General features: G+C 37.6%; 1 protein-coding gene across 2 annotated transcripts in view; it reads left to right on the plus strand.

Moving 5' to 3' along the window:
• LOC127423726 (dihydropyrimidinase-related protein 2-like) overlaps positions 1 to 11,579 on the plus strand; it is a 29,124-nt gene extending 17,545 nt beyond the window's left edge. Inside the window, exons 9-14 of one of the 2 annotated variants that reach the window (XR_007894368.1) lie at positions 1,512 to 1,668; positions 2,657 to 2,798; positions 6,405 to 6,575; positions 7,374 to 7,553; positions 8,545 to 8,757; positions 9,773 to 11,579. Coding sequence is in view for 1 of the 2 variants with exons in the window: in XM_051668262.1 (XP_051524222.1) it covers positions 1,512 to 1,668; positions 2,657 to 2,798; positions 6,405 to 6,575; positions 7,374 to 7,553; positions 8,592 to 8,757; positions 9,773 to 9,864 (908 nt within the window). In the remaining variant the exon portion in view is untranslated. The remainder of the gene's footprint in view (positions 1 to 1,511; positions 1,669 to 2,656; positions 2,799 to 6,404; positions 6,576 to 7,373; positions 7,554 to 8,544; positions 8,758 to 9,772) is intronic. The other variant, XM_051668262.1, reaches the window with a different exon arrangement.
• Positions 11,580 to 16,075: the final 4,496 nt, after the last annotated feature.

The following is a 16,075-nucleotide window of genomic DNA, read 5'->3' on the forward strand; positions in this document are numbered from 1 at the left end:
ACTCTGATTGCTTACCCTTAGACTACGATTGCATCTAATCAGAGGTTATCAAATATGTTTGATATTTTAGAGCCGAATTTCCACGACAATCCATGAATATCCAATTTTTTTCCTCAACGTGAAAATGTGCGGAGAATGTGATGTTTAGTGTATTACATTTGAAAAAATGGACAAATCAAAAAAAAAAAAAAGAAAAAAAAAAAAAGAAGTGGCTCCATAGTTCTGATACTAGAGTCGTGATCAGGGCTCGAGTTGAGGGGGGATGTGAGGGAATGCCATCCCCTTTGTTGCAAGAAATACCAGTAACCATCCCCCCTTACCATCCCCTTTAGATTAATTGTGTCATATATTACTTACAATTAATCATGCAAGTAAAATATCAAATGTTCTATGTTTGATAAATCAGACCTTTACACTTGCACAGTTTGAAAATATTCTGTCAGTGTGACTTTTTAGAGTGAGCGCTCTCTCTCCAGAGTGAAAAGGCGCTGGTGTTCTGAAAACGCCGGCAAAAGGGTATTATGGAGTTTGACGATTTGACTTGTCCTTTCTAGTGTTCACATGAAACTTACACCACTGAAGGTAATGCAAGTTTTCAAAAGTTTCGCACACTTTCAAAAATGGCCAAGAGAACAGTTCAAGAAAACCTTTCGTCTTTCTTTAAAAAAAAGAGAACAGAAGATATTGCTATGACAAGTGTACAGTTAGGCCTACAATATGTACATGTTTTTAACTCACCCATAAAACACTTTTATGTGTAGAACAACTTTTTTACACCACTGTTTAAGCATCCTTCATAGAAACAGCCCAAACTTCCGTTAGAAAAAAATGCATGTGTGACAGCGAGCCGAACAGTCTAGAGCAAACCTTTTTCCATGATCATAACGTGGATTCTTTTCACAGTGCATCATAAAATACAATAACAGAGGGTAACAGGCGTGTATTATGGCCACATGTAATGAAGGGTCAATGACAGGATGCTCTTTTTTTTTTTTTTTTTCCAGATCTATTAAAGAAATAATACATACATACAAAAAATAAAAACAAATAAAATGCAATTCACACAAAACATTTACCCTACTGAAATACACCTCTTCTATGATGTTCATATCTAGAGTCACATTGATATTTTTTCTGGGACTTAAAATGTCATGTGGTGACTAGAGACAGTAAAAAAAATCTCATTAAAAGCTGATCCTGAAAAAAAAACAAAATGTTGGCATGAATAGTGCAGAATAATCTTTATTGTTATTATTTTTTAAATAAGCACTGAAACAACTGTGTATTAAAATTTGATTCGCTCGTTTTGGTAGTTTTTACATTACTTCTTATGGTTGACAGAACCAGAAAACAGTCCAGCTGCAATCAGAATCATCATGGCGCCACCCATTAGAAGAAGGCTAGAAGTGCCTATGAGCTTTAAGTGTGATCTGAATCTAAGACACTCGTTTTGCTGTGGACAACTCTTAAAATGGTTTCAACAATCGTGACGCTGCTTTGTACCTCCACAGGTACCGTGGTGTACGGGGAGCCCATCTCAGCTAGTTTGGGGACGGACGGCACTCATTACTGGAGCAAAAACTGGGCCAAAGCTGCAGCTTACATCACATCTCCCCCCCTCAGTCCTGACCCCACTACACCGGACTATCTCAACTCCCTGCTCGCCTGGTGGGTGGACACAGCTGCTCCATTGCCTTAAATGAGATAACGGTAGTTATTTGGAACCCAGTGAATTTTTTGTAAAGCTTAGGAATAGTCCCACTGTGTATAAACATGCCTGCTGATTTGTTCATAAATATTGTATGATATACGCAAAGATAACAGTAGTACGCTACATTATTATCACATGACTTCATTCAACTACATTGCATGCTGACATACAGTTATTTATTTTTGCATTTATTATTAACATTATTATTTTTGCATTTTAATTAAATGTTGTGGGAAAATAAGCTAAGCTTTGGACAATCCCAAATAATGAGCAGGGTTCCCATCTACATGGAAAACCTGGCAATAAAATTGTTTTCCAGGGCTGAAAAAGTAATGGAAATCTCAACTGAGAATATATATTTTCTAGATTTTCTCTGCTCTAAAATATTTAATGAGCTAGATATTGCTCTTGTGTAGATTAAAATGTACTTGCAAGCCATAGTGATGTCCCATTTGTCAGTGAATCTTAATTTTTCAATGAATTAGTCGAAGGGGTTCACAAATCAGTTTTCATTTGCAAATTAGTCTGAATTAAAATGATTTTTATCAATCGAAATCCATATGCTCTGGTGTATACTGCACATTTTGGTAAATGTCCATTTAAGTCACCCAGGTATTTCATGCATGCAGAAAGTGTGTGTACTCTGCATTTTACACATACTTCATAATGCAAAGATAGTATGAGTAGTATGGTAGTATGCCATTCCAAACAACCCAAGTCATGTTGTGTTGCTGGCAATGGGCACAGTCATGTGCGATCACTAGAGGGCACTATTACACATGATAATAATGTGACATCTTTCTTCCCCATTCTCTTATGATGAACTAGGAAAAGCTACAAATGATTAAGAATAAAATCTCTTAATGATTTGTAATTAATTTTAGGGTATTTGATGAGCGCTTTAATCCTCTTTTACAAACCTGTGTTTGTATATTTTCTGTGCAGTGGTGATCTGCAGGTTACTGGCAGTGCGCACTGCACCTTCAACACCTCTCAGAGGGCCGTTGGCAAAGATAATTTCACCTTCATCCCAGAAGGAACAAACGGCACTGAGGAGAGAATGTCTCTCATCTGGGACAAATGTGTGGTGAGTGATGATATATTATATGCACTACAGCTACTGTATTTTATCCATTAATATAAATAAATACCATCTAGGATCATTATAGTTTTTTTTTCTTTTTAATGTAGTTTTTAATTGTAATTAAGTACAAGTATTGTTCATTGTTTTATATGTGAACTAATGTAATTAACTAATGTTAATGTATACAACCTTATTCTGAAAAAAAAAAATATATTTTTTAAATGTACGCATTTTAATTTCCTAACAAAATTCCATCAAATTTAATTGACTAATCTTTAACAAAATAAAATAACCTAAAAACCTAAATATTTTAATTTTATTAATTTAACTGTGTTAAAAATTACATAACTCAATTTGACAGAATTTTAGTTTTTTTCTTTTTAATTTAGTTTTTAAATTTAATTGTAATTAAGTGCTGTACATGTATTGTTCATTGTTTTTTTTTTTAATGTTAACTAATATAATTAACTGATTATAACAAATACAAACTTATTCAGTTAAAAAAAATATATTTTAAAATGTATGCATTTTATTTTCATAACAAAATTCCATCATATTTAATTGAGTACTCTTTAACCAAATAAAATATCCTAAAACCTAAATATTTTAATTTTATTCATTTAACTATTACATAATTCAGTTTGTTAAAATTCTTTTATGAAATTGAAATGTGTAAATCTTAAAAATGGGCTAAAATATATATTTTTGAGTGTGTAAAGTGTTACCATTTTTATTTGAATTTTTAGTATTTTAGAACAGGCAAAGAACCCCTTAAACTCTAAGGGGTTCGCTTTATTGAAAAAATAAAATAAAAAAATAATAATTTATTCTTAAAATGTTAAAGTCCCGCTATACATAAGTCAGGCATATGAGGTATCATTTGAAAGTTTAGAATCTAAACTTTTCTGAGAGTGCCATCACTTTTGCATTTGTTACATAAAATAACAAAATAAGGGCTGAAAACATTCGCGTCACAAATTAGCACCCCCTAGAGGTAATAGGGTAGAAATATTCAAATGATAAAAGTCTTTCTCATACCACCTAAATAAGCAAGTCATATATCAAATTAAAGCTTGCATTCTCAGTAATGTGACTATACCCGTTATTTTGTTGCCCTAATACCACAGTTCGAAAGATTTTCAAAAGAATCACAATGTGAAATATGATTTCCGTAAGACATCAAATCTAATTTATGCACCGATCATTGCTGTTGTAAGCCCCAAGTAGTCAAAAACTTTTTATCTGCTCTTACAGTACCTTAGGCAGTTTTCAAAAAAGAATTGGCATATTTAACTTGTCTGTGAGCTTGCTTGGCTGTATAATCTAATAAAATGTTGTATATAATCACAAAGGGGAGGATCTCAGCTTTCTAATGACACCTAAGAATGAGCTAGTCTACTCAAGAGGCTGAGATATTCAATGAAACAATGAGGCTGGTGCATGAACTTAAAATTAGACTGAATGTCTATGGACGAGCACATCTGTGAGGGCTGAAATGCATTAGAGCGCCACCTACATTTCAGATCTGTCAATTGTGTGGAATGTGATAGAGAAAATAAAATATATTATACCTTTTGATCAAGATCAGTCTGTCTCTACTACCAATATAAGCGTGTTAAACCAGTTTGACCTAATTTCTCTTTCTTCTTTACAAGAAATTGTTGGCCAGTTGAAGCCTACTTTTTAATCCATGGATGTCATTCCTGCTCATCTGTTTAAACATGTTTTCAATACTGTTGGTCCTAGTATACTATCACTTATCAATAAGTGCCTTACAACAGGACAGGTACCCGATTACCTGAAACACATCATAGTACTGAGTCTGCACTTTTAAAAGTTTTGAATGATATTCTGTTGACTCAGGGGATCATGCAATCCTTGTGCTTTTAGATTTGCGTGCTGCGTTTGACACTGTAGATCGTGATGTTTTCATTTCCCGTCTTGAGCAATGTGTGGGCATCCAAGGAAATGCCCTAAATTGGTTCAAATCTTTCCATAAAAATATACGTTTTTCTGGTAAGATTGGTGAATTTACATCTGTGGGGTTCCCCAAGGTTCCATTCTAGCTCCCATTTTATTTACCCTGTACTTGTTTCTAATAGGCTCTATTTTTAAGAAACATAGTTTATCTTTTTGTTGCTATGCGGACGACACCCAAATCTATTTACCTTTGAAAAAAAAAAAACCCCTGATAAATGTGGCTTGGAACCATTGCTGGCCTTTCTATCAGATTTAAAATCTTGGTTATCATCAAAGTTCTTACATCTTAATGAGAGTAAGACTGAGATCATTGTGTTTGGCCCGTCTGAGGCCTCAGGTATGCCTAACCTTAATCTTGGTGAACTAGCTCCTTATGTCAAACCATTGGTGAAAAACCTGGGAGTATTGTTTGATTGTGACTTAAAGTTCGATAAACAAATACATTTTGTAGTCAAATCTAGTTTCTTCCACTTACGTGTCCAAGATAAAGTCTTTTCTTTCTTTCAAAGATTTTGAAAGGGTGATTCATGCCTTTGTTTCATCTAGACTTGACTACTGTAATTCTCTCTATATAGAAATAAGCCAATATTCTCTTGCATGGTTACAAATGGTTCAGAATGCTGCTGCCAGGCTTTTGACAGATGTACGCAAACGCGAACATGTTACCCCTATTTTATTTAACCTACACTGGCTGCCGATTCGCTACAGAACTGAATTCAAATTATTACTCTTTGTTTTTAAGTCCTTAAATGGTTTAGCCCCTTCCTTTTTGTCTGATCTATTGTCTGCTCACCAAAGGTCCTCTGACCAGAGGCTCTTGATTGTCCCCAGGTCCAAATTGAAACTGAGAGGTGATCATGCCTTTGCAGTTGTGGCTCCTAAGCTGTGGAACTGCTTACCTGCTTTCATTAGAACTGCCCCTACAGTTCATGATCTTAAATCAAAGTTAAAAAGTAATTTATTTTCAATAGCTTTTAATCTATCTTAGATATACTTCTTGATTTGTAGAGTATCTACAAGTTCTTTTTGCTCTTTTATTTTGAACTTATATAGTATGTTTTCATATTTTGCTTATTTGTATCTATTTTATTTTCTGTTGTAATGATTGTACAGCACTTTGGTCAACCCAATTTGGAATGCCCAATTCCCAATGCACTCAAAGTCCTCGAGGTGGTGTAGTGACTCGCCTCAATCCTGGTGAATCTCAGTTGCCTCCGCGTCTGAGACCGTCAATCTGCGCATCTTATCACGTGGCTTGTTGAGCATGTTACCACGGAGACATAGTGCGTGTGGAGGCTTCATGCTATTCTCCACGGCATCCACCCACAACTCACCATGCGCCTCACCGAGAGTGCAAACCACATCATAGCGACCACGAGGAGGTTACCCAGTGTGACTCTACCCTCCTTAGCAACCAGGCCAATTTGGTTGCTTTGGTGGCTGGAATCACTCAGCATGCCCTGGATTCGAACTCGCAACTCCTGGGGTGGTAGTCAGAGTCTTTACTCGCTGAGCTACCCAGGCCCCCAACTGTTGTTGTTTTAAACTGTGCTATATAAATAAATTGACATTGACCCACAAGAAGTTTTTGACCTTGTCTTTGAGAAAGATGGATGTTCTGTCTCACAGGTGACAGGTAAGATGGATGAAAGCCAGTTTGTGGCCGTGACGAGCACCAATGCCGCCAAGATCTTTAACCTGTACCCACGTAAGGGCCGCATCGCCGTGGGCTCCGATGCTGATCTGGTCCTCTGGGACCCCGATGCCAGCAAGATCATCTCTGCAAAGAACCACCACCTGGTGAGGATAGACTAGATTTTGTTCCTCTAAAATAAACAAATGTTAGTCAAGGTTTTCTTGCACTTAAAAACATCATAATTTAGTTACCCCATAAGCGTTTCCACCCTCTCTCTGACAGACGATGCTGCTGTCCACACTGATTTAATTCTGCCAGATTTAAATGCTGATGCGATCAAATATGCAAAGATGAATTATGCCGAGGCTGTCACCGAGCAGGTGAACTCAAGTTAATATATGTTATGGGATATATTAACGCAGGCCGTTCAATACTCATTATACCATGCTGGCAAAAGTCAATTTTATTGCCGTAATGTATAAGGTTGAATTAATATTTAACTACGTAAGGCATGTGCTACTGAGTGTGTTACAGAAGTAGCTTAGTGGTTAAAGATCTGAACTAGAAACTGAAAGGTTACAGGTTCAAACCCCTCAAGGGGCAATTAATGAACTATCACCACTGTGCATGTGAGAAATGCTCCTATAGCCCCTAAAATAGCACATGGTTTGTTTGCAGACTAGTTGATGAACACTGCACACAAAATTGGCAAGAGTTTTCTCAGTCTGGCCAGCTCTAATTTTTGGGTGCCACAGGCTTTGCAGTTACTTGAGTTTTTCTATGATGGTTTATTATTTTGGTATCACCTTTTTGAGATAAACCTGGCCCTAAAATAAACTGGAAAAATAAATAAGGAAGAGAAATGTGTTTTAAATGCATTCTGTGTATGAACTGTGGCTGGTCAAACAATCTCTTCCAGTCTTTCAGTGTTAACCTTTTTTCTTTCTCTCTGTCACTCTCAGGCAGTGGAGTATAATATCTTCGAGGGTATTGAGGTACGTGGAGCTCCTGTGGTGGTGATCAGTCAGGGGAAGATCGTATTGGAGGACGGGAATTTTCACACCACTGAGGGGTCTGGACGATACATCACCCGTAAACCCTTCGCTGACTACGTCTACAAAAGGATAAAGGCTCGCAGCAAGGTGGGGTTATAGATATACCTGTACATATACATTTATATACACACAAGTTATTAGAATTGCTGGAAATTGTAGGGGAAAATCAGGTGGGACAAGTTGTTGATTCCCAGTGTCATTCTACAGCATTTATAGACTGAAAAATTATTTAAAGGGATAGCTCACCCAAAAAATGGAAATTCTCTCATCATTTACTTGCCCTCATGCCATCACAGATGTGTATGACTTTCTTTCTTCAGCAGAACACAAATGAAGATTTTTAGAAGAATATCTCAACTCTGAAGGTCAATTCAATGCAAATGTATGGTGACCAAAACTATGAAGCTCCAGAAAGCACATAAAGGCAGTATAAAAGTAATCCATATGACTCCAGTGGTTAAATCCATGTCTTCAGAAGTGATATGATTGGTGTGGTTGAAAAACAGATAAATATTTAAGTCCTTTTTTACTATAAATTCTGCCCAGTAGGTGGCGATATGCACAAAGAATGCGAATCGGCAAAAAAACAAAAGAAGAATGAAAGTGAAAGTGGAAATTTATAGTAAAAAGGACTTAAATATTGATCTGTTTCTCACCCACACCTATCATATTGTTTCAGAAGGCATGGATTAACTACTGGAGTTACTTTTATGCTGCATTTATTTGCTTTTTGGAGCTTCAAAGTTCTGGTCACCATTCACTTGCATTGTAAGGAACATTGTATCAGAGACAGGTGTATTTGTAATTTAAGAGAGCATTCTCATTCTAGAGAGCTTTTTAATTGGACAAATATTTGTATACGTTCCTAAATGAGAGATGGTATCATCAATATTTTTGGGTTGATTTTAGACAAGAGAAACAGACAAATTTGAATGCATATATCTGTTAAACGATTTTTAGGAGTAAACTAGCATATACTGTAGATAGCTGTCTCAAATCTATCAGACATAAACTAAATGTCTGTGATTTTCATGGTATTTTTAACATTTGTTGTCTGGTTTGAATGTTTTTGTGTCAGCATGTTGTAAAGTTTGTCATGAGTGACTACGGCGTCTCTCGTCACAGCTTGCAGAGCTGCGTGGGGTCCCTCGGGGTCTGTACGATGGCCCAGTGTGTGAGGTCACTGTAACACCCAAGGTAATGACCCCTGTCACTTCCGGGAAGTCTTCTCCGGCTAAACTAGCTCCTCAGCCAGTTCGCAACCTGCACCAGTCGGGATTCAGCCTGTCTGGTGAGTAAACAACCGGGTGTCGTATCTGTATGACATATGAATGGAATTAATAAATATAATGTGCCATAAAGTTTCAATGAGTATGTTCAGAATAGCATATTACCATTGTACTCATTCAATTTTTGACGTTTGCAGTTTGTAAACTGTGCACAGTATGGAAAATTCCTTTATGCATTGAATATGCTCAACTTGATTCGCTCGACTTGATAACCATGATTTTTAACATTTTACTAATTTTTTATCAGACAAAATAACTGTATTTTTGTGATAATTACTGAATGTCACTTGCTGACGTAAACATGCAACATAGTGAGGTGACGTCATGTGGCAACAGTGTATTACTACTAATAGCATACTACTGTTTCAAACATTCATTGCTGCATACTGTACACTTTCAAATGCTATTTAGTATAGTAGCAGTATGTAGTAGGCATTACATTAGTATACTATTGTAAACATAATAGTTTGTGTTCACTAAGAATGAATTGCGGCGAGTTAAAGCGCCGTATATATTCATATGCGCTTTCCACGTTCTGCGCTCGATTGAAAAAAAGGTATTAAGCAAATCACACATGAATCATCTCTTAAACATGCTGAGAGTGGCTTGACTACTTATTTCTCCATCATTTGATCATTATTAAATTAATTACTGCTGATATGATCGATAGAAAATGTACACCCTTGTATATAAGATTTAGTTTACCACCTGCTTTCCTCGGGCGGTACTAGCGCAATGTTAACTGAGCCAAGCAATTGGAGTTTTGTGAATTAAGCGCAATCTATAACCACAAGTCTAATTTGCATAGAAAGGAGCTGTGTGTGGTAAGAAATGACAGTGACTTTATTTAAATATTTAAGATGCATTGCGCCTGCATAAACTAGATTGCGGGTGGTCAGTGAATAGAACGCAGGTTTTTGCGCTGAAATACCACGCGCAAAAAAACGGTGAAACTGTTACGTGAATATGTTAACTCTGTGCTTGTCATTTAACCCATGCTTTTTTTACATTTTGCAGGGGCTCAAATTGATGACAACATCCCTCGTCGTACCACTCAACGCATTGTAGCGCCACCTGGTGGCCGGGCCAACATCACCAGCCTCGGATAAAGTCATTTACTCAATAGAAAAAAAAAGATGGGGTGGGGGTTGGGGTTAGAGAAACATGGGCTTTTCCTCTGGAACCGGTTCTGGACTGTGTTCCAACAAGCACACCTCCTACCCTTCCTCATACATTTCTAATCCATTCATCCAACTCTCCCTCCGTACTTTTAACCCCAGGGTCCCTTTCTTTGAATGTGGTTTACTTGGGGGTGATAAGTCTGGATACGCCCCTGAGTGCAAGATGATATCGTCAATATTTTAGAGTCATTTTCCAGGTAGAGAAATAAGTTTTAAATGCATTCTGTATATCTGCTAAAAGATAGTTCACTTGCACATAAGTGACCTCAAAGCTAACATACATGGACTAAAAGCCACTAGACCCCAAACTAAATATTGTTTCCATCGACCCTTGTTTTGAAGAAAGAATAACTTGAATCCTGAAACTTGTACGGCTATCCAAGTAAGCCACGTTCGAAAAACTGGAACCAGTACCATCCGTCATCTGCCTCCATATAGTAATGTTTTAATATTTGTTTTAATACTTTTATTTTATTTTCATTTTGAAAAAGAACCGCACAAAACTACCACCGTTTCAAACGTGCTGTTGCCATTTTGATTGGTTGTTTTTCCTTGTAGGAAGAGTCGATGAGTTATTTATTGTTTCCAAAATTATGTTACAAACCACATTTCTTTTTTACATTTTGCAAAAGTGTCAACTCTTACACAAAAGCCTGATTTATCAAAGGTTTTTAGAATGGTGTTTTATATTGAACTCAAAAGTTCAATTTCTTTTGTATGTATGTTATAATTTAGGTTTCGGGACAGTGTTTGTACTGTAAACACTTCTTGAAATCCCTCATGTTTGTCTTCCTCATGTTCTTGTACTTCTTTATTTTTCACTTTATTTTTTCAGTATTAATTGACTGCTGTTTCGGAGATGTTTCAGAGCAAAACAAAAATATTGAAGAGACTAACATTAGTGTCTTGGCAGTTGTGCGCAGTCCTGTGGGGTTTTGTTGTGATTTGAATTGACTAATATTTTCACTGTAAATGTCAAATCGTCCGTTCCTTCTTTACCCTGCAGTTTACACAAACGGGGTTCTCACCAGAAAGAATACAATACAGAGAAAATAAAGGAAAAATCTCTAGGCAAAGAAGACGAAGCTGCTCTTTTCCCCCTGTCATTTCAGACTAAAGCAAAGAGGGTTACCATAGCAACAGGTCTCCATCACTTGCCGTGCTGTGTTGGGCCATTGCCCCGGTAACCCCTTCACAATGGGTGTTTAATTCGTGCTGTGGATCCATGCATGGGTTCATCCGTTTACCCCGTGACATCACAGCAGTTCACACAGTGTTCACCACCATGCCATGGAGCAGCTACTCAACAACACCCCCCTCCTGTCCGATACAAAACTGACCTTCACCTTTACCATAAGGACATTTTGCAGGTTGCAGTGACCACGGTTATTTCAAACAGATCGACCAGCATGTTTAGGAGATTCAGTGTTGAATTAAACGTTAAGTGAGTTAAACGTTTTTTTGCAGTTCTACTTTGTTTTTATAAATTGACTTGCCTGCCTTTTCACCAAGTGATACAGTTCTTGATCAGTGTCTGTGAGTGTTGTTATGACAAAAAGCTGAACATTTCTCATGGAAGATTATATACAGAATTCATCATTCTTCATGTCTTTGATTGTTACAATAAAATGCAGTTGTGAACAAAAGCCTTTACAGATTTTCCAGTGTCAAACACAGACTAGTTATTAGTTCATTATTACATGGAACTGTGATGTATCAGATGGTAATATACTAATATTTTAACATATATAGTACTGTGCAAAAGGCACATAAGATGTTTCACAAAAGCATTTGTCTTAAGATGGTTAGTTATATCTTCAGCTTTAGTGAGTCAATGGGAAATATAAATGATAGACTCCCAAACATTACTTTTGCAAATAGAAAAGATTAGAATAGAAGAACAGGGAGCCCTGCAACAGATGTCATGGCCCCCACAAAGCCCCCCACTGAACATTATGTCAGTCTGGGGTTACATGAAGAGACAGAAGCAATTGAGACAGCCTAAATAGATAGAAGATCTGTGGCGAATTCTCCAAGAAGCTTGGAACATCCTATCTGCCAACAACCAAGAGAAACTGTGTCCAGGTGTACCTAGGAGAATTGGTGCTGTTTTAAAGGCAAAGGTGGTCACACCGAATATTGATTTAGCTTTTTTTTATGTTTACTGGACTTTGTATGATATTAAGTGGTAAATGAAAACTATTTATGTCATTATTTTTGAAGACATCCTCACTATGCAACATTTTCCCCAAGTGCCTAAAACTTTTGCACAGTACTGTAGCCTATAGACTGCAGCATTGAATGATTGCCATATTTAAAATAATATGGGTCATACTGCGAAATATGTGGCTTTTCCATTTGAAAAGGGTTGTTTTTTAAAGTACAACTCTGTAAGATTTCAAACATTCTATCAGACAAAGAAGGTCTTTGTTAAATTGCACTGTACCATCTCAAACTACTGTAGCCTTTTTAAAAAATAATAGGGTTGACGGTTTTACCGTTCATTTAGCCATGAAAAGATTTATGCTTAAAGACACAACCAGATGTTTTTTTACAAAGAAAATTGAATGCTAATTTTTCAAAATCATGGTTACACGAGTTCCAATTCAAGATCTTCCCTGATGACAAACCGAAAATATAAGATCAAATGTTAAAGAAATAATAATAATAGAAAAGTAGACACTTGTGCTTGTAGAGTTCACATCCTGAGAGGATGATGATGTCATTATGACAGATTTTTATTATTATTATTATTATTATTATTATTATTATTATTATTTATTAAATTGTACATTATTTTAATAAGGGGGAGCTATGATGGTTAACAGGATTGACACAAGTTTGAGACACAACTTGAAGTCTTTAAAATATTGTATGTCCACTTAAACAAAAAATATATAGAGAGAATAAATACTTGCTTTTTTTTCCAAGTTTTACAACAAAAACATATTTAAGGTAATGTTATACAGTATATTTGTTATAGCACCTATATTGATTTTAAAATTTTTACATGTGATATTCGAGCTGCTACATTGTCTGAATAGACCTTTAAGTGGTGAGACTACTTTCTGGGCAGATGAATTTTCCTCTATGTCAGTGGTTCTCAACCTTTTTTGGATGAACGCCCCCCTACGTCATTCCCTGACCCCACGAAAATGTTCTTAATGTGCAGCGCGCATCCGTTTGAATTAGCATGATTGGTCACATTAAGAAGCTTCAAAACAACATTTATTGTTTGAATTTGGTGATAACATTTACATGGTTTGAAAGCTGAAAATAAAATATAATTAAACACAAAACAGTCAAAAAAGTTTTTTGGTTTAAAATCATATTTCTACGTAAACCGCCCATTGTGACTTCAGACTCAACATGAAAAACCAAGTTAATTCATTAAACATCTTACCTTTTTAAGACAACAGTGAGGTTATCCTAACTTTAAGATGTTATTTACGATGATTTTTAAGAATACTTTTTCGAGAATTTGAATGCTTCTTACGTTTTTTCTTAAAAACAATCATAAAAAAAAAGATAAGAACTTTCTTAGGAAGTTTTTTCGGGATTACAAAATATTCTTAACTTTTAAGAACTTTTTGAAATTAAGAAGAAGATGGTAGTTAAGAAGAAACATTCTTTAAGAACGTTTCGTGAATCCGGTGTTCTGTCGAAGTCTGTTCCCCCTATGTTTCCCCTTAACGTTATTGTCGAAGTCCGTTCCCCCTATGTTTCCCCTTAACGTTATTGTCGAAGTCTGTTCCCCCCATGTTTCTCCTTAAAGTTAGTGTCGAAGTCTGTTCCCCCTATGTTTCCCCTTTGTCGAAGTCTGTTCCCCCTATGTTTCCCCTTAACGTTATTGTCGAAGTCTGTTCCCCCCATGTTTCTCCTTAAAGTTAGTGTCGAAGTCTGTTCCCCCCTTGTTTCCCCTTAAGGTTAGTGTTGAAGTCTGTTCCCCTCATGTTTCTCCTTAAAGTTAGTGTCGAAGTCTGTTCCCCCCATGTTTCTCCTTAAGGTTAGTGTCGAAGTCTGTTCCCCCCATGTTTCCCCTTAAGGTTAGTGTCGAAGTCTGTTCCCCTTATGTTTCCCCTTAAGGTTAGTGTCGAAGTCTGTTCCCCCCATGTTTCCCCTTAAGGTTAGTGTCGAAGTCTGTTCCCCCCATGTTTCCCCTTAAGGTTAGTGTCGAAGTCTGTTCCCCCTATGTTTCCCCTTAAGGTTAGTGTCGAAGTCTGTTCCCCTTTTGTTTCCCCTTAAGGTTAGTGTCGAAGTCTGTTCCCCTTGTGTTTCCCCTTAAGGTTAGTGTCGAAGTCTGTTCCCCTTATGTTTCCCCTTAAGGTTAGTGTCGAAGTCTGTTCCCCTTATGTTTCCCCTTAAGGCTAGTGTCGAAGTCTGTTCCCCCCATGTTTCCCCTTAAGGTTAGTGTCGAAGTCTGTTCCCCTTGTGTTTCCCCTTAAGGTTAGTGTCGAAGTCTGTTCCCCTTGTGTTTCCCCTTAAGGTTAGTGTCGAAGTCTGTTCCCCTTGTGTTTCCCCTTAAGGTTAGTGTCGAAGTCTGTTCCCCTTGTGTTTCCCCTTAAGGTTAGTGTCGAAGTCTGTTCCCCTTGTGTTTCCCCTTAAGGTTAGTGTCGAAGTCTGTTCCCCTTGTGTTTCCCCTTAAGGTTAGTGTCGAAGTCTGTTCCCCTTGTGTTTCCCCTTAAGGTTAGTGTCGAAGTCTGTTCCCCTTGTGTTTCCCCTTAAGGTTAGTGTCGAAGTCTGTTCCCCTTATGTTTCCCCTTAAGGTTAGTGTCGAAGTCTGTTCCCCTTGTGTTTCCCCTTAAGGTTAGTGTCGAAGTCTGTTCCCCTTATGTTTCCCCTTAAGGTTAGTGTCGAAGTCTGTTCCCCTTGTGTTTCCCCTTAAGGTTAGTGTCGAAGTCTGTTCCCCTTATGTTTCCCCTTAAGGTTAGTGTCAAAGTCTGTTCCCCATATGTTTAATGTTTAACGGCACTATGGGGAACACTAACCTAAGGGGAAACATAGGGGAACAAACATCGACAGAACACCGGCCCCTAGGTTTTTCATAGAGGTTTGCACTAGAGAATTCTGTGCTGAATGCAAACGGTTTCGACACTAAGGCATGGTTCTCGCAGCGCTATAACGATCAGAGATGCGCATTTGAAAGATTGAGTCCAGTCTGCGAATAAAAACGCACCTTCTCTGGGCTCGTGCTGCTCTGTCCATGAAGCCATCTACAGAGCCTTATAGGTGCATTAGCAGAGACTGGACTCAAGATGGCGCCGAGTATGGCTGCTGCGTTGCAAGCTCCAAAACAACATTGTAGTTTTTTGTTTGTTTTGTTTACAATTCTTATGTTTTTTGTCTTGGATGTTGTCTGCTTATTGCCTATTACAGACAAACACTTTTGGACATTGGTTCTGCAATTACACACCGTAAACCGGACTTCAAATTCCTCAATGCCGACCCCCTGTTTTCAAACACACCAGCAGAGCCCTTTGTCTGGTCTGCCCGGCCGCAAAAACGCAGAAGGAAAAGGGGAATCAGAGCCAGCGTTCTCATCAGAGTAAGACGTCGTGCAAATCGACCCCCGCTACCCAGTATTCTACTGGCAAATGTTCAGTCTCTGGACAACAAGCTCTGCGAGCTGAAAGCACAGATCTCTTTCCAATGAGAGACGAGGGACTGCTGCATTATCTGCCTTACAGAAACTTGGATGTCGCAGAGATTCCAGACTCAGACATCGAACCCGCGGGGTTCTCCATGCACCGAGCGGACAGAGCGAAAGACCTCTCAGGTAAAAGCAGAGGTGGTGGTGTATGTTTTATGATCAACAAATCCTATATTGTGTTGTGTGTAATTATGTGTATATTAGATTTATAATTGTGTTGTGTAAATTTGATGTTTATGGTAGATCGGTACTGTCTCATCACTGTCATGACTGCTATGTTGCTCAGAACTGCACCCAAGAATTTCACACACCATTGCACTTGTGTATATGGTTGTGTGACAATAAAAGTGATTTGATTTGATTTGACTCCACCTGTCTATTTGACGCCATTAATCCAGATCCTTCAGATAACCACAATACAAATGCGTGCCAACCCATATAATGGAGAACTTGTATATTCCAAGTCTAACTAAATGTGTTTATGCAATG

Source organism: Myxocyprinus asiaticus, chromosome 33, assembly GCF_019703515.2.
Source record: "Myxocyprinus asiaticus isolate MX2 ecotype Aquarium Trade chromosome 33, UBuf_Myxa_2, whole genome shotgun sequence".
In the NCBI taxonomy this organism is placed as follows: Eukaryota; Metazoa; Chordata; class Actinopteri; order Cypriniformes; family Catostomidae; genus Myxocyprinus; species Myxocyprinus asiaticus.